Below are 23,491 nucleotides of genomic sequence, written 5' to 3'. Positions count from 1 at the left end.
AAACCTTCTGTGGGGTTGTGGCGTTTTGTGCTCAGAGCATCCTTCTGTCTGCCCAGACCTGTGCTGAGCAGAGGGAGAGGATTGCTGTGCTGTCAGAAAGCGATGCTGTGTCCTTGGGAAGGTCGGCTGGGATGGCTGCACACCTCGCAGTGCTCAGGGTGAGCGCGGGGCCCACTGGCATGCTGTGCCCATCCCATGGCACTCAGCAAAGCAGCTCAGCAGGCACGTTGCCTGGAGGTTGCCATAAGCAAATGTAAGAGTCTTGAAGCTTCGGTTAGAAAGAATATTCCTAAAACATTGGTACATGTGCAGCAGTTTGGGGCCGTGGATTGCTCTGTAGCAGTATTTTGCCTCCTCACCTGCAGCTGGAGGGCAGGTGATCGTCTGCCAAAGACTGGTGCATGGGTGGCAGTGCTGCAGTTGAAGCAGAGTTTGGCACACCCAAAGCTGTGCCTGCTGTCGTGCATTGGAGGCACCCAGCACTGCTTTTTCCTTTTGGCTCTGGGAGGAAATTGCAAAACGTACTTTGAGTATTGATACCGAAATTAAACGTGCAGATCCTGTGAAGCTGAGTGAAGTGTTATTGAACGCTCCCCCTTTTTAAAGTGTTTTTTTAGCTCAAATATAGGGAAGCGTTTAATCAGCTTGCTAATTGAGGTTATACATTTTTACATTACAGGGACAAATTAAGCGAGCTACTGTGGTACCAGAAGACATCTGCTAAAGAAAGGCAAACTTAATGATAAACCAAATTAGGTTCTTTCCTAGTTGGGTTTCATCCATCTGCACCCAACTAGTGTTCTCTTTTAAAGAAGGCAGGGAGATGAGTGGCTGCATTTAACCCATAATGACAGAAGAAGGCAGCAATTAGGCTGAGCTCTCATCTTCCCTTGTGTAAGCCTGGCCATACCATGCATGCTGCTGTTCTCATGGTGTAGCCTGGCTGGGTGCTTAGTGCTTTATTTGCACGTTGATTTTACAGTGTGCAACAGAACTTCTTGTACATCAGAGGGGGTCAGTGATGGGAGCTTTGCACTTACAGTCTGGTTTTACGATGCACATCTGTTCCTGTATATCTATATGGGATTTTTAGTGTTTGATTTTCTCCCTTGCATCGTCTTCTCCTGCAGCCCCAGCCCAGGCAGTGGATTGTTTTGATTAATCCTCGTCTAAACGTAGTGCTTCCACTTGTGGAAGTGATTCCCTATTGAATTTCAGCGTATTTTTTCAGTCTCATTTGTCAGGATTGCTTTGAATTCCAGATCCCATCCTGCAGAGCTCAGGTGGCCCCTTCCCAGCTGGTGTCACCTGCAGCTTCAATAGCACGGATTGCTGGTCTTTGGGGACAGGTGTAACGTCACCTGTGCTGATGACAGCTACGAACCAGAGGTTGCAATGGAAACATACCTTTGAAATGTTTTCTATTAAAATCTATCACGCCAGTGATGGTCACCCCAACGCCTGTATTGGAATCATAACCATCTCTGTACGCCTCCAGGATAACCCAAGTGACCTCTGGTTTTGTTTGGCAGACGTGAAGCCGTCCAACATGCTGGTGAACACACGAGGGCAGGTGAAGCTGTGTGACTTCGGGGTGAGCACCCAGGTAATCCATTGCACGTCTCATGCTGCAGTCACCTGGCTGCCGGGCGGGCAGCCCCCCTCTGCTGGGAGCCAGCCATTCAGCTCGAATCTCCGGGCGACTTTTCTCCATCTGAATATGATTGTTCATTGTTTAATGACAGTAAAAACTGCTGATATTGTAATTACTACTTACGAATAGCAAACTTCATTGATATGCAGCTTTGATATGAAAGCTTTTTGGCCAGACAAAAGGGAGGGCAGAACGAGAGATGTGTCTGGGGAGCCCAACTGGCCCACAATAAAAATTAATATTGGGAGTAACAATAGTGGTGGGCTTTTACAATGTGCAGCACAAATTTTAATTAATTTCCATTTTGGGCCTCCCTGGAGGACTTCTCTGCTAGTGACCCACGAGCTTGCCGTGCTGGTGATTTGAATTTCAGCACCTTTACTCTCAGCCAAGCGCCGGGACCAAAGAGAAGGTCAGCCTGGTATGATAAGTTGTCAGGGTCTGTTGTCCCTCCGAGCGCATTTAGTGCTGGTTGCATTCAAGTGATGAATGTGGCTTTATGCACATCTTGAGCCAGCTGACTGAAAAACGAGCGCCTTCAATCCTACGTCAAATTGACTTTTTATATCAGGCTGGTGTGGGGTACTAAAGCGATAAGCATCCTGTTTAACAGAATGGTTTAAGGTTATCTGCCATAAACGGTAATGCGGCACTTGTTTAAATGGGAGCTCCAAACAAAAGAGAGATTTAATCATTTTTAATGCCTTTGCGGATAAATTTGTTCCCTTTTACATAATTTTTAGTTGATTTATAGGGATGATGATTGTAGGTTAAATGAGGAATAATTGCCCATTTTATTTCCACATTATCTTTATATTGTTCTAACAGACTGTTTTGTCTGATAGCTGGTGAATTCTATAGCCAAGACGTATGTCGGAACAAATGCTTACATGGCGGTAAGTGGATTTATGTAGGAATAACATTTAAATACAAGTATTTGTTCACAGTCCTTTTCTACGTGGTGAGGATATATTCTAAACGGGCTCTCAGACCTCCTCTCCCCTGCCCTTGGTGTGATGGTGTGTCACAGAACATCTCTGTGCTCACGTAGCAGCTCAGTGACAACGGCAGGCCTTGCTGATATGGAGAATAGCATCAGAAGAGCATTCTGCTCTGCGTGTGCCTTCTGGTTGTCTTTCATGCACTGCAACAGCTGGGAACAAAGAGGAGAGCCAGTCCAGCACTGAAAAATGAATAGATGCAGCTTTCCCTCGGGAGCCCGTAGGTCCTTGCAGAGCGCTGATGGTGTTACTGTGCGGAGAATGGGGCCCGCTGTGCTGAGCACTCAGATGTAGTCAGTGTCATGGGCATCTCTGATACCTGCACACCTGTGTGGCTGTTTCCTATGGGAAACTGCCATGTGCAGATTTGAAGTTTGCATGCCTGGGCTGATAATACCAGGCCGCTGCCCTGCGTGCTGGGTGGTGTACCTACCATGTGTCAGAAGGCATCAGGGCCTTTCACTTCTCTGTAAGCATCTTAGTCCAGGAAATGCTCACTGCACGAACATGAGCATTTTTTGCTTTCCGTTCATCAGTGCCCTTTCTTTAATGCATGTGAGGACTTAAATGCTTCAGTTTAGGATTGCAGTAACTGTTGTCTTTTATTTTTTGGTCATGACAATTTCTTAATTGCCAACTACTTCTGTCATGGTATCAGTGGGGAAAAAGAAAATCGGCGTTCAGCTTGTTTAACAGCAAGCAAACAAAAAAGCCCACAGCACCAGAGTGCAGACAGCAGTACAAAATGGTTGATTCTTGTTTTTCAAACCTCGGAAAAGTGGAGAGAGAAATCCATGACCTTTAAACGCTTTCAGGTATTTTTCCTTACTTTCTTGTAAGGAGAAAGCAGCCCTGGGTGCCCATTTGTTTGCTAAGTGCTTTTCTAGTCAAGGTGTAGTCATTATGTGGCTTGTGAAACACTCGTGCCACCATCCTAGAAGGACTTGGGTTGTCCTTTGTCACTGGAATGCTACGTGCATCAAAATTGTTTTAAATAAAGAATGTCCTCATATATGTTACAGCGAGCTGCTGGTGTCTGTGCCTCTGTTCTCTACAGCAACTGCACCATTGTGCTGCAGACAAGCCAGCAGCATCAAAGTATTAACTTCTCCAGCACGGCTCTTGCTTTTAGAGTGGTCTTCAACAGATCTAATAATTAAATTGTATTATGCTTTCGCTGTGCTAATCCAGATTACTGTTCTCTTTCCCAGGTGTACATTGAATAGGTTACGTTTTTTCTTCTTTCTGGATGGCTGTGATGCATTCTTCTATTGATTGAGAAAGAAGTTTAAGCTCAAATGTATTTGATCTGACTGCCCATGTTAAAGTTGTTTTGCTAATGAAATTCATCAAATTCACAGTGTGCTCATCAGGAATGAATTTGAAACCATCAAAAATTAAACTATGTTTAAAATAAAAATGCGTTTTCTGGAAAAAAATTATTATTATTATTATATATTAATAACTTATTATTATTATTATTACTATTACTATTATTATTACTATATCTCCTACTAGGCACAGGGGAAAAAAACCAAACTTTTTAGGTGCAAAAGGTAACCAGAGGTAGAAATCTTTAGAATAAAGCTCTCTGAGCTCCGTATCATTAGGGTGAGCTGTGTGTTGCACGCCTTACTTTTTCCATGTGTCATTTTTGTTTCTGTCTTCTGCTCCAGAGTTTTACAAGAGAAATTCACGTCACTGAGCTGTTTATATTTGCTCACTGTGGTGTCCTTTAATGGGGGAAAAAAAAAAAAAAGATAAAATTAAATAAAACTCTTCCCCTCAAAAAAAGAAACTGGCAAACCAAAATTGATTAAAACCACCAAAAACAAACAAACAAAAAGACAATTTTTGTGGCTCATTCAAAAGCCTTTTGTTGTAGTTTCTCTTTATTTTCAGATGATGGCAGTTTTGGAAGGCTACCCTTGAAGGCAGTGTGGGCAATGCTGTTTTTTACTTAATGTTCACGTTGCAGTAAAAGCTGTTGACCTGGGATTAGTGGTGCAGAGCAAACATCAGAAAACACATTGGACTGGCGCTAATTTGGGAGTTGGTTTTCTAAAAAAGGTCTCTGGATTATTGAGGACTAAAAATACAGCCGGTGCTTTGTAGATGGTGGGGCTAGACAGGTGCATTAGCAGCACAGTGGGGAGGGAAGTCTCATGGAGCCTTTTATTGTTACATTTCCTGCTGCACTTGACCTTGGAAATGCTGAAATTGTGGCTTTCAAGTAAAAACTAGCAGTTACATCTTGCAGCCTTCTATTTCATGAAGCATTAAATTTGTTATTAATAGCTTTGAGTGAAGTCTTTTTTTCCACAGATCAAAAATGAAATTAGTTAAATATCTATAAAATGAAATGTCTGCCACGTGACTTCATTTATTACTTTGACTTCAATAACTTTGCCTTTTAAGCCATACTTTTACTGCCCAACCCAGCCTGAGGAGTCTGTTTTCCTGCTGTAAGCCTATCTCCACTGCGCCCAGGCTCACAGGTCGGTGTGTACCACTGATGGACTCTTACAACTTGGCCTCCAATGGCTGTTTGTTGGCTACAACAGCCCAAGCACAAATGCCAAGGCCAACCCTACAAGGTGCGTGGCAGCGCACGGCCGTGAGCCTGAGTGTAACCGAGCCCTTTGCTCTTGCAGAATCAAGGTGATAACAAGCTTTAAGATTCTTGGCATTTCATGAGGTGGTTTGTGTGCCCTTTTGTGGAAGGACCCTGGTTTGTTTGCTGGGCTCATAGTGTTCCTTTCCATCTCTCTGCAGCCGGAACGGATTTCAGGAGAACAATACGGGATCCATTCGGACGTTTGGAGTTTAGGGATTTCCTTCATGGAGGTATGTAAATGTCTGTCATTTGTGCACTTTGGGAGATTCAAAGGAAAATTAATATCAAACTGTTTTAATGTGGTCTTTGTATGCTCTTCTATGTATGCATGCTTTTAACTTTTCCTAAGATGCCTTTCTGTATTTAGAATGGATTTGTTCTTACCAAGGTCAGCAAGGTAGAGAGAGCCTCTGCAAATGTGCAGCATGGAGCCCACCACCAAATCTCCATTTGAGAGTGGAAAATAGGTCCAGTACAGGTGGCCTTTCAGCCAACAACGATGGTATTTCTGTATTCCAGCTTCATCAGGCAGGATAGAGAGGCCCACCGTTAGGGTTCAAATAGGGTTTGAGCTGTTTGATGCCCATGCAAAATGTTTAATCTGTAAAGCATTGCAGCATTCATGAATGCTTTTAGAAGGATTTTTTACACAGATAGTTTCGAACTGGAAAAGGTCTGATCAAAATGAAGCATTGGGATGATGGCTGTCACTGGCTGCTGCTTGCACAGATCCTTCTGTTTGCTCCTTCCCAACAAGCTCCTCTTTCCAACCACTGATGGCTCGTGTGGTCTCTTGTACAGCCTGACAAAAGTGTGCTCTGCAGTTACTGAGAAACACAGGTGCCATTTCCTTTCGTTAAGTGTAGCATCATTAAGGTGAAGTGCAGTGGACGTTTGTAGCAGAAAATGAGGTGGAGTTGTGTTGGTGCTGACCCACGGCATCTAGACAAGCAGCTTTCCTTATAGCACAGAAGTTCTCTATGGCTATTGTTGTGTTTTCAAACAACACATTCCTTGCCGCTTGGTTTAACTAAAATGAAAATATTTAATGCTGAATCATTGCATTCAGGTCTTGTAAATCTTCCGAGTCTGATTGAAGTTAACTCTGAATATAGGATAATGACACACTTGAAAGTGTCACAGGGGATGCGGCGCTGTTAATTTGTTTTACTGCAGATTTCAATGGACTGTGATACTGGAGAGTCCTCACAATTTTGGAGAGCTGCAGAACATACTCGCGCTGTCTGTAAATGAATCTGTGCAACAAAGGGCTAAAATGAGATTGTATTACATTCATACTTGACTGTGGTGTTCATTTTGAGTCACAGTGGAGTAGAGTGAGATAAATGCACGGGTGACGTGCAGCAGGTTTTACTGGTTCCTTTGCTGAGTGTATTGCTGAATGTATTTCCGTGTGCAGCAGCAATCCGATGGTCCTCCACAAAGACCAAGACTTTGGAGCTTAGTTAGGGGTTATTATTGGGCAACCTTGATGGTCGTGAGATTGATTTAAAGGATGAATTTCACAGCAACTTATGCAGCATTAGGGACACACAATGCATTTACTTTGTTCTCTTCTTTCAAACCTTCTCAACTTCTTTTTTTTTTTCCCCTCTCTCACTTCCCCTGGATGTGTCCTGAACCAGATGTACCAACCAATTTGGCTCTGTGTGCTTTGTTAATTGGTATGTCATCTGATCCTCTGAGACCTCTCTTCAGCGCCATCGCTCCTGTATTGAAGTGCTTTGAGTGATGTGTTAAATGATGAAAGCAAGGACAGTGGCTTAGAAAAATGTCGCAAAAAAGGTGAAGAAGGTGCTCCAAGAGCCACACAAGGTCACTGTCATTAAAGTAGCACTGTATTGACATGGGGATCGGCAGTGCAGGCGCTTGGGCTCTTGTTGATGGAACTGTTAAAATGGGAAGCTAGCATTTGCTGTAGGATTATAAAATCATCTCCGCTTGGTAGTGTGTTACTCCAATCCCTACAGCTTCAAGTTAATGCAGTTAGAGCACATTAATTGGGATGAAATGATATGTGGAACCAAGACAGCAAGGTTGCGAGTTTGCTTTGTTTTTTTTGCTTTTAAAACATACAATAATATAAAATAGCAGCCACCTAAATCTTCATATTTTCTTTAATCATCTTCTGAGCCTTGAAATGCCTTGAATTTCTTTGCTGCAATGCTATGTGTGCTGAGAAACCAAACTGTTTCTTCTGAATGTTCAGAAAACTCAGGAGCAGAGAAGTAGGATGTGGGTTGGACTGAAGTTTTGGGAGGCAGTGAGCATCTGCGTTCCTTTAGAAGTAAAAGATGTCCAAACATGTGCAGCTTTTTATTTTGCTTTGCATTTCTTTCTTCAGGACTGCTTTAAAGAGAATTAAATTTAATACCTGACCCATGGACCTGTTCAGAAATGTTTCGTCACCAACAGTTTGTGCGTTCCCGTGAGGTTGTTAGATTAGTTTTACTTAAGTGTTCTGGGATTGACAGAGCAAGTTCAATTTAAGCCAGTGACACTGCTGTCACTGCACTGAGGACTGCGTCAGCATTTTCATTATAAAAGCTGTGTTTCAGAGGGTTTATAACTCAGCCGTAAAATACACTCCAGGCTGAACCTGAGCGTTGTTTGTGTTCTGTGACTGATTCAGCCTCCTTCCAAAAAAGATGCCCTGCACGGGAGGATGGATGAGATGGCTTCATATTTCTTGTATTACCCTGATCCTGCCTTACGTGCCTGCTGTCTGGTGAATCCTTTTTCTTTTAGTAAACCTTCTTGCCTCCCATTGCCTGTGTGAGGGGACAGAGTTGGTGAGGAGGGCTTGGCTGGACCCTGGGCACAGAGGATCAGTCTCCCATGGAGCAGTGTGAGATACAGTGGTAGAAGGGAATCTGGGGGAGGGAGTAGGGTTGTGGTCCAAGCTGTTTGTTGAGGCATAGTGTAGGCTTGCATGGCTTTGTCAGGTGATCCAGGGCAAATGCAGCCAGTATTTTATTTAAATGCAGGAAATAAGTGATTTCCTTATGCCACAGATCAAAGCAGTTTTTGGAAGCAGAGTACAAACCCGTGTGTTTGAGTGACAGTGCCTTGTAAGAGCTTTCAGGGGCTGCTGGTGACATTTGTGTTAATATGCTGTTTTAAGCAATATTTCAAGCAGTCATATTACAGATTTATGGCATCTCAGCACTCCCTTAGGTAGGAACACTGATACATACCCAGCAAACACGCATCGTGTATTTCAGGTACACGTGTAGCTTTGGAGTTGGGAAGGCAATATTTGCCTCCAACACCAACAGACTGCTGGAGCCTGCAGCGCGCTTGGGCTGGGAGCACAGGTGGAGGTGCAAGAGGAGCACACGGTCCGTGAGCACACAGATTGGGGAACGTGTTTGAAGAGGGTGCTAGAAGGGAAGCAGCTCTGCTTGGCCATGGTTCTCTTAAAGCATTTCAATCTTCAAGATGTTTGACTGCAGGAAATTGGTATAAGGATGCATCTGTAAGTAATCTGGTCAAGGAGCAGAGGTTTCAGAGGGATTGTTCCTAAAGAGTCTGAGATGAGTGATCAGCCACATGTCATCAGCACGCAGCTGATGGTGGTGAAGGAGTCACGATTGTGAGCTGGTGGTGAGCAGGAGGTCCTGCAGACCATGGTTTGGTCTTCTGCAAGATTTCCCTTACGAATGGACATTACTCTGCAGCATTTTGAATGTGCATAGCGGAGTGTTCCTGATTTACACAGATAAATCCTTACACACGTCATTCAGCTGTGCAGGATGATGCAATTCAGAAACTTGCTCCTACGAGAAAGCTGGCCTAGGTGTTCTGGGGTGGGGTTTTTTTGTGCTGTTTCCCCCCACAGAGCTGTTTTGAGCCTTTTTCCAAACAGTGGCTCTTAGCCCGGTTCCATGCCTGCCGACTTCATGCAGCCATTGGGAAGAAGGAAGGCAGTGTCCAGCTACATCACCATTTTTGTGGCAGTGAAATGAGAAGTAGAAGGTAGCAGTGCCCGAGGGCTGGGTCATGAATTAATAATTGCTCTGTGGAGGAGGAGGCCCGTCAGAATAGCTGAAAACGGGGAAGTTGCCTTGCAGAGCGCTATCAATCACTCAGTGACCATAACTTCCAGTAATTAGTGTATTTTATGGGCCTTTGCTTCAGTGACTCGGAAGCACATATGCTCCACTCACAGCTAAACTTAGCCCAGTAATATTCCAGGATGATTTATCCGCTTGCTGCACTGGGATGTAACCCTATATTAGGTGAAGATTGTGAACTAAGCTGCAATAAAGTGTAAGTTTAGGTACAGTTTGCGTGGGTTGAGACCTCCATGTATCATGTTTCCCTGCAATTGCTCTTAGGCCACTGCGGGCAGTGTGTGCAGCGGCGAAATAAATAACGTGGAGTGAGTGGATGGATGGAGAGAGTCAGAGAACCGTTGGAGTTGGAAAGGCCCCCGAAAGGCCATCTGGTCCCACTCCCCTGCAATGAACGGGGACACCCACAGCTCCAGCAGGTGCTCAGAGCCCATCCCCTGACCTTGGCTGTCTGCGGGGATGGGGCACCATCACCCCTCTGTGCAGCCTGTGCAGTGCATCGCCGCCCTCACCGCGAAAACTTCTTCCTCATACCTGTTCTGGATCCCCCCTCTTTTAGTTAGAGCCCATTTCCCCTTTCAGAGGCTGTGTTTGCTCCTTTCCCCTTGGCAGCACCTTTGAAGCACCGCTGGTAAAAGCCCGCTCATCCGCAGGGCCGTGGAGGGGAAATGTGCCATTTAATCATGATTGCACGCAGCCTTCAGTACGCGGCGCATTCACTATGGCTCATATTTAAAAGAAGTCAAAGTGAAACTAATTATCTTTAATTAAGGTGAATTAGGCTTTGATTTTTAATATATTTTATGTAGAGAGATCCTCGAAACTCATCTGCTCACGCCAAGGAACGTCCCAAAGGTTATTAGGGCATATTTCTGGTGGGCCTGGCGGTGTCAGTAATAACCTCCTTTCTCATGGTTCCCGACACGAACAAATATGTCACTTCATCAGTCTCTGTTACCACACTTATGCCCCTCCGCGGGGGTCGCAGATTCCACAAGTTATCAGCTAATGGCGTTATACATTAAAAATTGAAGCTTTCCTCACTCCGAGGCCTTTCAAGGCTTTGTTCTTAAGCCCCAGACACTTTGGAGTGCAGCTGCAAACTATAGGCAGAAGATTAAATTAATTTGTAACTCTTTTTTTTTTTCGTCCTGCATTGCTAAATCCCGCACATTTAATTGAAACCCTACTTCAAGATGCTTTGTGTTTCTGTTCATCTTTGTTGTCAGTTTAACCTCAGAAGCACTTTAACGCTGGTAAATTGCTGTTATATCCTTTTGGATTTTCTCTTTTTTTTTTTTTCTTTAAACTGAGCAATGAGAGGACGGTAAAATTGATATTAGAAGGAACGAAAAATCTTGGAGTAGTTTTTGAGGTATTTAATATTTATTAAGGTCCGTACCCTGCAGAGTTCCAGGTGATTTTAAGCTGTCTATCTAGGAATGGATAAATTGGTCTTGGAAGGAAATTTCACCCAGGGAATTTGATGTTATCCAGTAGTTAAGTCTGATTTTAAAGTTTCCCATGTCTGAAGGTTCCGAAGTGATGGCAGCTTCTCCATAAAACGAGGGTTTAACTGCGGTGCACAATCTAAATGCAAAATCCTCAGATGGAAATTTAATTGTGCAAAATGTGCACGAGGTAATTAAGAACAAATTTTAGAACATTTCAGACCATAAAGTCCTCCTTCAGCTGGATCGCGAGCGATATTGTGAGTGCTTATTTTCAATTTGCAGTTATGCTGAGAAACATGGAATGTGTCTAAATTAAGAATGAAAGCATCCCGTGCTTTTCAGTGTCACTGTAAATTAAAAAACAACTCGCACAACAGAGTAGATACTGATAAGTGGGAAACTTTATTGCCCGAGTGCCCTAAAGATATGTTTTGGGTTTCCTTCCCTCAGTCCCTTTCTGAGCAGGACAAGAACTGCTGCTGCTGTAATTCTTATTAAGTGTGCAGGAAAGCAACGTGGGGAAAAATGGTTTGTTAGGAAGGATGTCTGGATTTCCAGTTTCAGCTCCAGAATGGTTAATTATGTTTTTCCAACAAGTCGTTTTGATTTTGTCTTCACTTATCTGCACGTTAAGTGTATGTTTTTAATTGCAAACAGGTTGAGCCTGGTTGGAGTTGTTTTCCAGCTCTTCTTACAGCTGCTCAGCACAAAGGCTTCAGGCACCTCCCTCTACCAGAACGGCCTTCACCCTGATGGTGAAGGGCTGGCTGCCCTGACCCTACCAAACACTGGCTGCCTCGTGGTTTTTGCTTTTCTTTCTACGTTCTTAACACATTTTGACCCAATCTGACCAACTGCACCTCTGCATTTTATTGGCTCATTTTGGAGTGTTTATGTCTCATTGTATCAGTTGCTGTTTTAAACCCTGATGGTGTTCCTCTGCACCTCCCTAAGTCCCAGCAAATGCTCCTATCAGGGACTGCATAGCAGAAATCATTTTTTAGGACACAACTTCACTGATCCCCATGAAGATGAGAGTTTGGAGCGCTCTGATTCTGATGGGCTACGTTATGTCTATGCAAGTAATAGTTAAAAGGAAAAAAATGTGCAGGCGTGCGGTTGCTCTGAAGTGAAATAGTGAAGGGAGGTGTTCCTCTGACATATTTCTTGCTGCTATGGTTTGATTCCTGTTTATATTTGTGTTCCACGCCGGCAGTGCAATTCACTGTGCCTTTTTAAAATGAGGTTTTTTACAGTCCTTGTGCAGTGTGAAGGGGCCCACGGGGAAATGAGAGGCAGCACCTCGGAGTCTGAGCGTTCCCTTCTCTCCTCTGTAATATCCAGAGCCACGTAAAGCAGCAGTCGGTTCCTGTCCCTAACTACTGAAAACTGAAATGTTATATTTTGGCTGCAGTGCCTTAAAAACAAAATTAGGAGTTCCCAAGTTGCCTCATGTGAATGCAGAGAAGTTTTTGACGCTGTTTTAACTTTGTAGTTTACGTTTTCTGCGCTCTGCTTTAAGCTGAGTTGCACATGTTTAAATGCCTTCCTGGAGTCAGGATGATGGAGGGTACAGAAATCCCTTTAGTAAAGCTCTAATCTGTTTGTTTTTGGGTTTTTCTTTCTTTGCTTTTACTGTGACACTATTTATAAATCTAAATCTACGTACAGAGGTCATTGGTTGGCTGAACTTAAACCATTTTACTTAGTAAATTTAATTAAGAAAATACAGTGCAACTCATAAGCAAATGAGTTTTTCCTAGTTTTAAACCAAACCACCCTCTTGAGTGCTGATTGCCTTGCTCGACCCCTGGTGATATAGAAACAGGCAAAATTAAAAAGGACATTAAAGCTTCATTAAATCTGAAACACATTTAGTACAGTGACATATCTGCAGGCTATTTCAGGGAAGATTACATACTCTTTGGTAAGTTTCTTAATTTATAATACCTTGACAATCTTGCAGGAGGGAAACAACTCTGACTGGATGGACTGAGGGATGGTTCTGGGAATGCAGAACTGCTGCTCGGCCCATCCGGGGCTGCATTGCTCCGCAGTTCTCAGGGAGCAGCTTCACCAAGCACTCTGTCTTTGTTAACAGCCCCCAAAGAACTCGTGCCCAATGCATTTTGGATTCTCAGGCTCATTTGCACGCTGCATACCTCAGTCTGGCAGAGAACTGCTCTTTCCTCAGTTGTTCAGTGGCTTTTGGAGTCACGTAGGCAAAGCCCTACTGTAACGTGGAGGTGGAGGTCAGGGGAAGGAATCATCCCTGAGGGCAGGAATGCTCAGTCTGCAGCCAGCATTGAGGTAGTGGTAGGTTTTCTGCTTAAAGGAGGTCTGCAGAACGATACCTTATGTGTAGAGCCACAATGATCTTGTTTTTATTTATACTGTGGGATAAATATGATGTGCCTACAAATCTGTAGCTGTTGTCATGACTGTTCTTAAGTCGGTAGTCGTTGGGAAAATTAAGTTTTCTTCTGGTTTTGTTTGTTGTAAAGTGTTTATTTGGCATTTATGGGTTTGTTGTTAGGCATTGGATGTTGCAGCAGCTGTGCTTTGTAGGATCTTGGGCAGCTTCTTGTAAGTTGAGGATGGTCCTCCCAGGAAATGAGAAAACGGAAAAGAGAATTGTTCTGTATGGGTTAGTGGCTTCTGATCCTTAAGATTGAGCATGACAGAAAACATAGGGCCTGCCTTTATCCTTTTAGCATTGTATTCCAAAGCCTGACATCAGAAAGTGACTGCCTGAGCTGGGAGAAGTGGAGAACCAGACAGCAGTGACAGAAGGGGAGCATCGAGTCTGCTCAGCTTGAATTTGTTTGCTGGAAGGGTGAATTTCCTACATGGAGAAGCTCTGAGCTCCCTGCTGCACAAAGGAATTCCTTTCTTTGGGTGTCTGTTGCATGCCTCTTAAACACTTCAGGTACCTACCCTGCTCCTGTCAAGTCTTTCCTCTGAGGATCTGGATGAAGTTTACTGAATTCTAAAGACTTACAGCCAAATATCCCATACAACATAGGCTTGGGTGGCTGCTGGTATGGCAGAAACAGCACCATCTCCACTGATGCCTGTTTGCTTCCTCTCTGCTGCCAGCTTCTCCTTATCGCCGTCTCATCACTCTGTACCTCACCAGGTGAGACTGAGTGATGTCTGCTGCTCTTTGCCCCACCACTTCCCTACCTTTCTACAGCTCTGCCTTATTGTTTGTACTTCAGTTGGTTCTGTGCTGCCAACTGGGCTGAAATTTCAGCATAGGTTGTATAGGCACAGCTGCCTCAGCTGCAATCTGCCTAGGTCAAATAACCCTGGCACTGAGGAGCTCAAATGACAGCAGCAGTACGGTGCTTTCCCCCAGCGCTGGCAGTACACAGCATGGCTGAGACCTTTGGCACTGATGCTGCAACTCGGTCTGAAGTGAGTATAGTTTGCCATGCAGACAAATCGATGATAGCATTGCATCCATAACCTCTGGGTGGATCACCTCCTCAAGATCACAGTATCACGGAATGGTTAAGGTTGGAAAAGATCCCCAAGTCCAACCCCAACCCATCCCACCATGCCCATGACCACATCCCTCAGTGCCACATCTCCATGCTTCATGGACTGTGACTCTACCACTTCCCTGGGCAGCTGTGCCAGTGCCAGTGCATGACCAAAGGTAACCCCCTCCTGAAGGAAGGGAAGGGTAAGTGCCAGTTAGCAGCGGTGTCATGAACCTACCTGCCTACAGCTCTTTTGTTGGCAGTGCAAGGACATGGGCTTCATCACAAAGCACATCAGAACACAAAGGTAACTGCCCACAGTGCACTTCTGGGGAGTCTGTGTCAACTGTGAAAGCCCACATCCTTCACTGGATGGTAGGCGAAACAGAATGGTTGTATTTTGCTGAAATTCTTTCAAAGGTTCAGATGCCAATGGGGGAAACCTAAACTCTTGTACCAAAGAAAGGGTTTCTCATGGACTGACTATTAGCTGTGGCATTGTGTCAGCGTCAGTGTTGTTGAGTCTAATAGCAGTACTGGCAGTTACATCAGTAATGCATCAAGGGATGATACAACCCGTGCTGTTCATATGGCGTGCAATGGAAAGTAGGTTTGAAGGAAAGCCCATGTGTTGTATTGCAGGTGCCACTTTCTCTCCAGATCTCACACGCAGGTTCCTAGCTGGGTTTGACACCGATAAGGAAAAAACCTCAGCTATGTAACCCAGATTTCACTCTGAGCTGGTTAGGGAAGGACTCAGGGAGTTCAGTGCATGCTCATTGCAGATAATTAGCAGGAAGGTCAGTGTCGGTGGCCTCGCTGCTGAGGCTGAACTGGTTTAATTTAGAGAGTCCTCAGGAACTTGGGCATCAAACAGAGTCGCTGAGTGGTACAGACAGAAGCTTGAGAAATACAGAAATATGCAGAAATGAAAAAAAAAAGGCTAATTGTTGTGAATGACTCCATTCTAAATGCAGCTCTTTGTGTACTTCTGCTGGCATTTCCCTTTTATACAATAGAAAGAGTTGAGTACTTTTCTCTCTTTAAGAAAATGTGCCCTCCATGCAAATCTGTGTAACTAGACAAATATTATTTCCTTTCCCAGCTTGCTCTTGGGAGGTTTCCATATCCTCAGGTAAGATTGTTCATTACTGCTGTTTGCCACTGTGACATTCATTCCTATGTATGAAGGTGCAGAGAGCAATTGTGAACATTTGAGCCACATACAAATAAATCTGTCCTGTTAAATTGAAAAGTACTATCTTGAAGGAGTCATTTAGTAGTCTGTATTGGTTTTATTTTATTTTTCCTTTTTCCCCCCAAACTCCAGATTTTCTCTTCCCTGGAGAGAAGCAAGATTATGATGATGTTAATGATTGTTTTGTTGTGAGATTAAAAAATAATCCCATATGTACAGCACTGCTTTTGATGCCAGGAAGATGCATCTACTCCTTTTTTCTACATTCATTTTTCAGTTCCAATTTTAAATGGTGTTACAACCGCCTCAAATCATCTCAAATCAAAAATATAATGTGAGTGGAATATGTAAAAGGATTCTGGATTCTCCCTTTTAAGAGGAGATATGCTAACATTAACTGGTGTTTGTGTTTATATTCTGACATTTTCTAACTCATAAAACTATTTCCAACTTGGCTATGGCCAATATTACCACTTCTGCTTTGCACGCTTGAAAAAAACACGAAGCTCTGAACAGAACCATCAATCCACAGCTATGTTTGGGGCTTCCTTTAAATCCTTGTTGCGAGATGGGTGTTAGAATTCATAAGCACAAACTATTCTGTAGTTCTTCAAATCGTTCTTTCCTGGGAGAGGGGAAAAAGTGAAGTGTCCAGGGACTCAAATGAATTATTTGAATGTGGTTTTTATGTTTTCTTGTGTTTTATGAGCGCTGCTTTCTGCATCTTGGTCTATACAGATCAGAGTGCCTGGAGGCATGTCTGATTTAAAGGTGGTGTTGGTCTGTGCTCTTTAAGCATCTATTAACTTGCTATTATTATGCAAATAACTGTTGTAATACACATACTAATTTATGCATGGTTAGATTATGCAGATGCCTCACAAACATGGTTATTGAATAATAGGCTGGGACTCATTCTCTCCCATTTTTATAAGCTGTTTTAAGCAAATTCTCCTGACAGTTTTATGGACTTGTAAAGATTTTGTGTACGTGGAAACACACTGATTTCACACTATATCTCCTGTGGAAAACGTTTACTGACCAAAAGAAAGCTGCCGTTGGGTACCCAGCAGATTTTGTCCATATTTTCTCCGTGCTGTGAAAAGCAACCTCTCCTTTGAGAGCGGGCTGAAAAAGCAGCTCTTGTGCTGAAGTGCCCTCCATGCGTTGGCACAGCCTCTGGTGCTCGTTGGGCATCTCAGTGCCCTTTGTGCTAAACCTGAGTGCTGGGGGATGCAGCTCGGGCTGCCCTCTGTGCACAGAGGCACTGGAGCTGGGGAGGGAGGTTGGGGTGCATTGTGGATGGCTGCAGACCAAAACTTGTTTTCTAAACTGGGAGGAGAACATGATTGCTAGTTTAAGATCCTTTTTTTTTTTTTTTCTTTTTTGCTATTCTAATTAAAAAACAGATAGCATTTGTAAAAGAATATTTGGCAAGTCAGTAGGCCATGAAATTGTGTATATTTTTTAATGCAAAACAGTAGAAGAGGTGAAACTTTTAGAATGTAGCTATTAAGGTTTTCAGGCAACTGCTTTTTGTAAGGACTTTATGTGAAGTATCTGCATTTTGGATGCGGGTGCTCATAGCTGGTCCAGAACCCTCAGCACCTCACTGTGACCAGGTGGATGATTGCAGGGTATTGGGTTTATTTCATGTTCCTGTGAATATATAACAGACCTGTTTGTAACTGTCACTGGGTTTGTTGAGGTGGTTGAAGCTGATGGTCCATGGGCTCACAGTGTTTGCCCCCCATCAGCGTGGGCTGGCTTCCCTCTGCCAGCGGGGTGTGTGGCTCTGTGCTGGGGAGCACCTGGAACTGCCCACAAAGGAGCCTTTGCCTCCAGCTGTAGCTGAACAAAAAAGGATTTTTTCCCCTCTATGTTTAAGTTGCAGACAAATGTTGTGTGCAGACCCAGTTTAAATGAACAAGATTTATTCATCATTGTACTGTGGCGATTCAGGACTCCTGCAATATGCCGGCGCAATTAAAGGATGGTTTTTTATGTGGCCTTTAGTAGGATACTTTAAGGATAGAATTCAGCACTTTTCATTTTCCATGTGTTTTATGAGCATCTATTTTGCTAACACTTATTTGTCACGTTGTCATTATTTAATCTTCTGTTAAAGTCGTGTCTGGGAAGCACTTCAGTGAGCAACCAACTGCATATGGAAGGGAAGTTGCTTGTGGGTTTAGAGTTCATTGTAATCTTCGGAATCTAGTTATGGAGTTACTGTCATTTTTAGTCACAATATGCAGTTAATTTCATAATCTGTCAGTAGCTGCCAACGGTGGTGATCTGAGTAAGGAAATGAGGAACAGCAGAGCTTAGAACAGGCTTTCCCACTATGAGAACTCCACAAAGGGAACTCAGATCCTTAAAATGAGGTGACACGTGGCGAGTGCTTGTCACGTCTTGTTGTTTGTTTTCCTGGCACAGTGTAAAATTCCTTTTGGAAGAGGTAGTGTATGAGACTCACAGGACTTTCTGTAGATGCAGACAGATGCACGTAGGGGTATATTCTTCCCCTGGTGCGCAGTTCCATTCAGATAAGTGGAGTGGTGCACACACACACTGGCATGAAAGACTCTTTAGAATAAAGTTATTTCCTGTGGAAGCATTGAAAATTGCAAGGAGAGCCCTTTCCCTGCTGATACCATCGGTGCAGGATTTGAGACATGAAAGCTCCGCTTATAAGAAATAAGTTCCAAATTTCTTGTAAAAGTTTAATCTTAATTCCTCTGATTTTGGTGGCAGCTTATTCATTTCCACAGAAACAGCTGTAAAAAATATATATTCAAATACATATATACATAAAAACAATAGAAGGCCTCGGCACCTCAGAGCAAATGGAATTAAATTGGAAGCTGGAAGCCCCAAGATGTGCAGTGGCTGAGTGCGCTTTGTCGCAGCGTCAGTGTGGTGTGTAAAACATGATGGGGCAATGGCTGGTTTAATGATAATGTAATTTAGGAAAAATGAAAAGAATTGACCACTGAATATTCCCGGCTTGTAGTCCAGCTTTGCACAAAGCAGGATGCTGGAGGACTGCATCCATTAGGGAGATGCTCCGGAGGAACGGGCAGGCGCTGCAGTCAGTGCTGGCTGTCAGATGTGCTGCGTTGAGAGGGATGTTGAGAGCCACTGTTCGGGGCCTGGGTTAATAAATGACAGGAAAATGACCCGAAGTTTATAAACCTGCCCCCCCTCCCATCACACCTCCTGCCCTGCTTCTCCCCCACCCCAAATCTGAGCAAACAGTGCCCCCAGTATTGTAAAGCTTTGAACGTTTTCACACTCCATTAATTTATTACTCCTCTTTCCTCATCTTTAAATTTATCTCCACCCCCCCTTTTTTTTTTTTTCCCTTAAAAAAAAAAAAAAAAAAAAAAAAAACCCGGCTCCCCGCTGCTACAGCGATTTTCATCTTGTTGTTAATTTTCCCTGCTCCATATGGAGCTCCAGACATTTCACCTGGAGGCTGTACTAGATTTTGCTGTAGCGATCGCACTTCCGGAGGCCAAAACTGTCATTTAAGGTTCCCGGTGCATCTGTCTACGCCAGGCTTTTTGCTGGCACCGGAGAGCTGGGATAACAAATTGGATGCACCTGAGATTGGGGTGCGGAGCGCGGAGCCGCGCGTCCAGCGTCGCCCGAGCGCGGGGAGACGGAGAGGAGCAAATATTTCATCCCGCCTTGTCATTGATTAGAAAAGAGCCTTTAATTTCATTTCACCCCATGTTGTGATTAATTTGCATTCTTTGTCAGAAGTTAATGGAGTTTTTTATGGTTCACTCTGAAATCCTTGAAGACATCAGAGTTGATCTGATGTTTATACAACCGCCAGCGGAATTTTTTCGTGTGATTGATGGAGAGCTTGATGTTATTCCAAACGGCTTTTTAAGCTGTTTTTAAGAATTATTTGAATAAAATGCAAGCGAGATATTGTTATAACGATCAAGATTATCTGTTAAAAATCTGTTTCAAATAAAGAACGCGATAAGTAGAAAAAAAAAAGATCAGAAAGAGACGAGGGATGATGGATGCCGGAGATGTATTTCTTAAAATATATCATCCCTGCATTCAAATAACTTCCTGCAAAAGGCACCGAAAGTCACACGAACCTTCACTGAAGGACTGTTTGGGAGAAGCAGAGTTTTGCAGCCCGATGCAGAGCTGTGAGGAAGGAGCTGAGCCGCGCTCGGGTTTTTCCCCTCTTGTTTTCCCTGGCATCGGCACGGAGCCGCGTTCCCGCTCGGAGCCGACGGGCCGATGACTGAGAGCCATCCTTAATTCCCACTGCAAACAAACCTAAGTGGATAATAGGAGGTTTTATAGCCCGAGCGAGCGCTGCGCACGTGCCTGTATAAGGAAATATACAGCCTTTATAAGAAAATACACGGCTGAAAAGGCTCAGTGCGTGCCGTTCTGTGCTCCTCCCGTTGGGGAGAGCTCTGTACTTCTCCAGTGCCCAACGCACGGACGGCGCTGGGCCGCAGCACAGCCCCACTCCGGGCTTCCAGCAGCAAGAGATCTCCCATCTCTGTTAGCATGTTTCATTGCTGGTGGTGTTTTTTAAGGAGGGGGGGAGGTGGTTCTTTTTATTCTTTTTTTCCTTGCCTGATTTTGTGTTCCGCCCTCGCTGTGATTTCTGCAATAAGATTTAATTGTAGGTCAAAAAAAAAACCAGCACCGAACCAACCAAGCGCCTGTGAGCGCTCCCATTTCAAACAGCTTCATTTGTTTGCTGTGTCTCAGCTTGCGAAATAATTGCGTGGCTTTAAGTGGAGCTGCAGCTTTCTGAGCCCTCTATGAGCACAGCCTGAGATTCTTTTTGTTATATGCAATCCATACTGTTGACCAAATTTGGCCTGGTTTCATTGAAATGTAAGCAGGTTGTCAGGGAAAAAAATACTTGGTTTAAGTTGGCATGCAAAATAGCCGTTCTGCTGTTGTTTTTTCGATTGACAGAAACATCCTTTAAGCATTCATTTATTTTGTGGGGATGAATGGAGGGTTGGTTGCAGCACGTCTCCTAGTGAAAGAAATCTTATCTTCCACATACATCAAGATAGAGAGCCATTTAAATGGCATTAAACACTGCTCAAATGCTAGTGCCAAAACAGTGATTTTTCTCCCGGTTAAATTTGGATCAAATCTTTAAATATCACAGATTTGTGCAAATGTTTTTGCTTTTGTTATGTGTTCCAGAAATCACTGGAAATATTGGAAGTTCTCTGCTATCATTTGAAGTCCTGACAATTACCACAAGTTTCATCAGATACCTCATCCTTTAGATAATGTACTTTGAGTACATTTTACCTTAGTCATTTTTTGTCCTTCACCGGCAATAATCCAGTGCTTAAATTTGATCCATTTGTGAGACTTGCTGCCCCACTTGAGTGGAGTTTTGGATTTGCATTGTAGCAAGTGCACAGATTTTGGCACTTGTTTTATTTCTGTTGCACGTATCAAGGCACGTTTATCTGTATATTTTTTGAATTTAAATCTTCCCATTGGGTTTTTAAAAAAGAAGAAAAGGAAATCCTTGCTTGAACACTGTGCTCTAGCATGGGGATGCAGGAAACAAGTAGAACTAATTGTCATTTGTCTTTCTGAGGGGGAAAATGAGCTCGCAGAGGGGATCCCCCCATTCTGCCCATTCTGTCTTTGGGTCAGGATGTAAGTTTGTGTTTTCCGGTTGGTTATGGCTTTTTTTTTTTTTTTTTTGTCACAATGTTTATGGTTTAAATAAGAAAACAGCGTAATGGAAGCAGCTCTTCTCTTGTTCTGTGCTGTTCTCTCATCCTCACAGCACAGCTGGGGCCTTTTTGACTGCACTGAGCAAGACTCTGGAATGATGTTTGCCCTGAGAGCTCCATACCAGAAATGCGAGCAGCATCCAAGAGGAAATGGTGGCCTTTCTTTGAGAGATTTTTCCAAACATGCAACGTGTCCAGCACAAGTTGGTGCTTCCATGGAAAGGGAGATGTGCTGTGCTGTCCTCCCTCCCAGCTCCACAACCAGCAGTGGGACCATGGAGTCACTTTCCTGAATGGGACAAGTTTCTTGGGCTTGTCCCTGGGCGGTGGGCTCTCCCTAGGAAGGGGCGAGCAGTGGGTTGGCTGGTTGTGCAGGTGGCCACTTAGGAGGTATCAGCAGGTATTGGATTGACTGAAAGTGTTCATCTCCTCCATGCTTTCAGCAGGCTCTCTTGGCTTGAAGGAGGAGGCATGTTTCCTTCCAGCTAACCAGGACCTGGGGATGAGAAGAGGTGGGAGTGCAGCAGCTCCAAGGGCAGCCAAAGGAGTTCAGAGAGGAGCTGGTTGGGCTCAAGGATCACAGAGGTCTCTTCCAACCTCAGTGATTCCATCGGTTGTGCTCTGTTGTTTGGAGGTGCCAGCCCTGTGGAGCCACGTGTGTGACTCGCAGTGAATTGCAGTGCTGGCTGTGGTGAGCAGTGGAGTGATGCAGGATAGGTTGCCTGTCATTGCCCAAACCCTCTGCACCTCAGTTCAGTTCCCACTTGTATACCTGCATTTTGACCTCTGTGGGTCCTTTTTTTCAGATATCCCTAGAATTGTGTCATTTCTGGCCATGTATGATCACAGTTGGTTTTATAGCTTGTCAGCAAAAGCTCAGGACTTCTCTAGGTGGGTTCCAGTGGCAAGTGTTAACCAGGGACTTCTTACCTGTTTCCGTCCAAGCAAGCAGGGACGAGCAGTAATGAGGAGGGAGCGTCCTGATGGATGTCCACCTGCTGGCCTTCAGCACTTCTCTTTGGCATCTCGTTGCTAAATGGGAGTCTTAAACATTGCAGTTGGGCTCATGATCCCGATGGGCCCCTTCCAACTCGGGCTGTTCTATGATTCTACTAAATTCAGCACTTTCCCCAAGCCTCGCTCCTCCCACATTCCTGCTGATCAGGAGCAATGTTAGCAGCAGCATCCTGGTCCCACTCAGCTGGGGCTGTTGTTGGCTTTTTATGCTCCCTCCATAATTCCAACAGTTTTTCATGCCCGGTTTGTTGAATTGTGTTACTAAACTCTGGTAAACAGATTTCTCTGAGAAGTGGCTGCAGTTCAATGGTGGATGAAATAATCTCTTTATATAAATTTGCTTTCAGACCTCTGGGAAAACCAGCGTAATATAATTGTAAGAATATATTTAATATTAAGGTTGTTGTGAATTGTGTTTTTTTGTTATTATTATTTTGAAATTGTTTCTCTTCCTTTTTTCCATCCTTTGTTTTGTGACAGCAGTTTGCCATTTGCAAAATCCTCATGGTGGGATTGGGTTGTTCAGAAATTTGGGAACAAATCAGGGGAGTTGGGCTGGCTGGGTTTGATGCTTCTACCTCCTTCAGAAGCTTAACCAACTTCAATTTTGCAAAAAAGTCTATTTTATAGAGGTGTATATGGTAAGATCCATGGTGGTGAAGACCAAAAGGAAGTGCAGTACTCTTGCAAAGTCCTCTTCCAGTCCTACCAGTGCAGAGGTAGAGCAAGTGTGCTTTGGTCATTTGTTAGTAGGGAACAGTGTCTGTGGTTGCTGCTGTTCAGTAAAATGTAACCTTCCTTCCCAAAGGTTGAAAATAAGCTGCACGTATTTCTAAAATCAGCAGTTCCCTGGATTGGAAAAACAAATGTTCTACAGTGCAGCCTCCTTTAAAAACAGTACTGCATGAGTTGTTGGTTTATGTATTCTTCAATTAATTTTAATTTTTTTAAGTAAAAAAAAAAAAAAAATCACTGGCTTGAAAAGCAGTATATATATTAAGAGAAAACTTGCTAACTGATATAGGAAGATCTAACCCTGGGTCACCTGCAAATCTCTCAAACAAGAGCTGCAGGGCAAGTCCTAATTCCAGAGAGGAAAAGCGAAAATTAAAGCTGTAGCTGGTGACTCCTCCAAGGTACCCGGGGTGCATTCATTCGAGTTCAGTTGATTGTGCTTCTGAATGTCATGGGAGAGGGATGGGA

The 23,491-nt window shown here is 43.8% G+C and overlaps 1 protein-coding gene across 3 annotated transcripts in view; it reads left to right on the top strand.

Moving 5' to 3' along the window:
* Positions 1-23,491, top strand: part of MAP2K5 (mitogen-activated protein kinase kinase 5) — a 112,809-nt gene that overhangs the window by 54,754 nt on the left and 34,564 nt on the right. For 2 of the 3 annotated variants that reach the window (XM_042824762.1, XM_042824764.1), the window contains exons 14-17: positions 1,533-1,606; positions 2,500-2,550; positions 5,431-5,502; positions 15,417-15,446. In XM_042824762.1, coding sequence (XP_042680696.1) covers positions 1,533-1,606; positions 2,500-2,550; positions 5,431-5,502; positions 15,417-15,446 — 227 coding nt within the window. The remainder of the gene's footprint in view (positions 1-1,532; positions 1,607-2,499; positions 2,551-5,430; positions 5,503-15,416; positions 15,447-23,491) is intronic. The other variant, XM_042824763.1, reaches the window with a different exon arrangement.

Source organism: Centrocercus urophasianus, unplaced genomic scaffold (genome assembly GCF_019232065.1).
Source record: "Centrocercus urophasianus isolate 14NV4802_14NV808 unplaced genomic scaffold, USGS_Curo_1.0 seq_23, whole genome shotgun sequence".
NCBI classification, from domain to species: Eukaryota; Metazoa; Chordata; class Aves; order Galliformes; family Phasianidae; genus Centrocercus; species Centrocercus urophasianus.
Note: the sequence above shows the minus strand (reverse complement) of the source record. Positions and strands in the feature narration are given on the sequence as shown.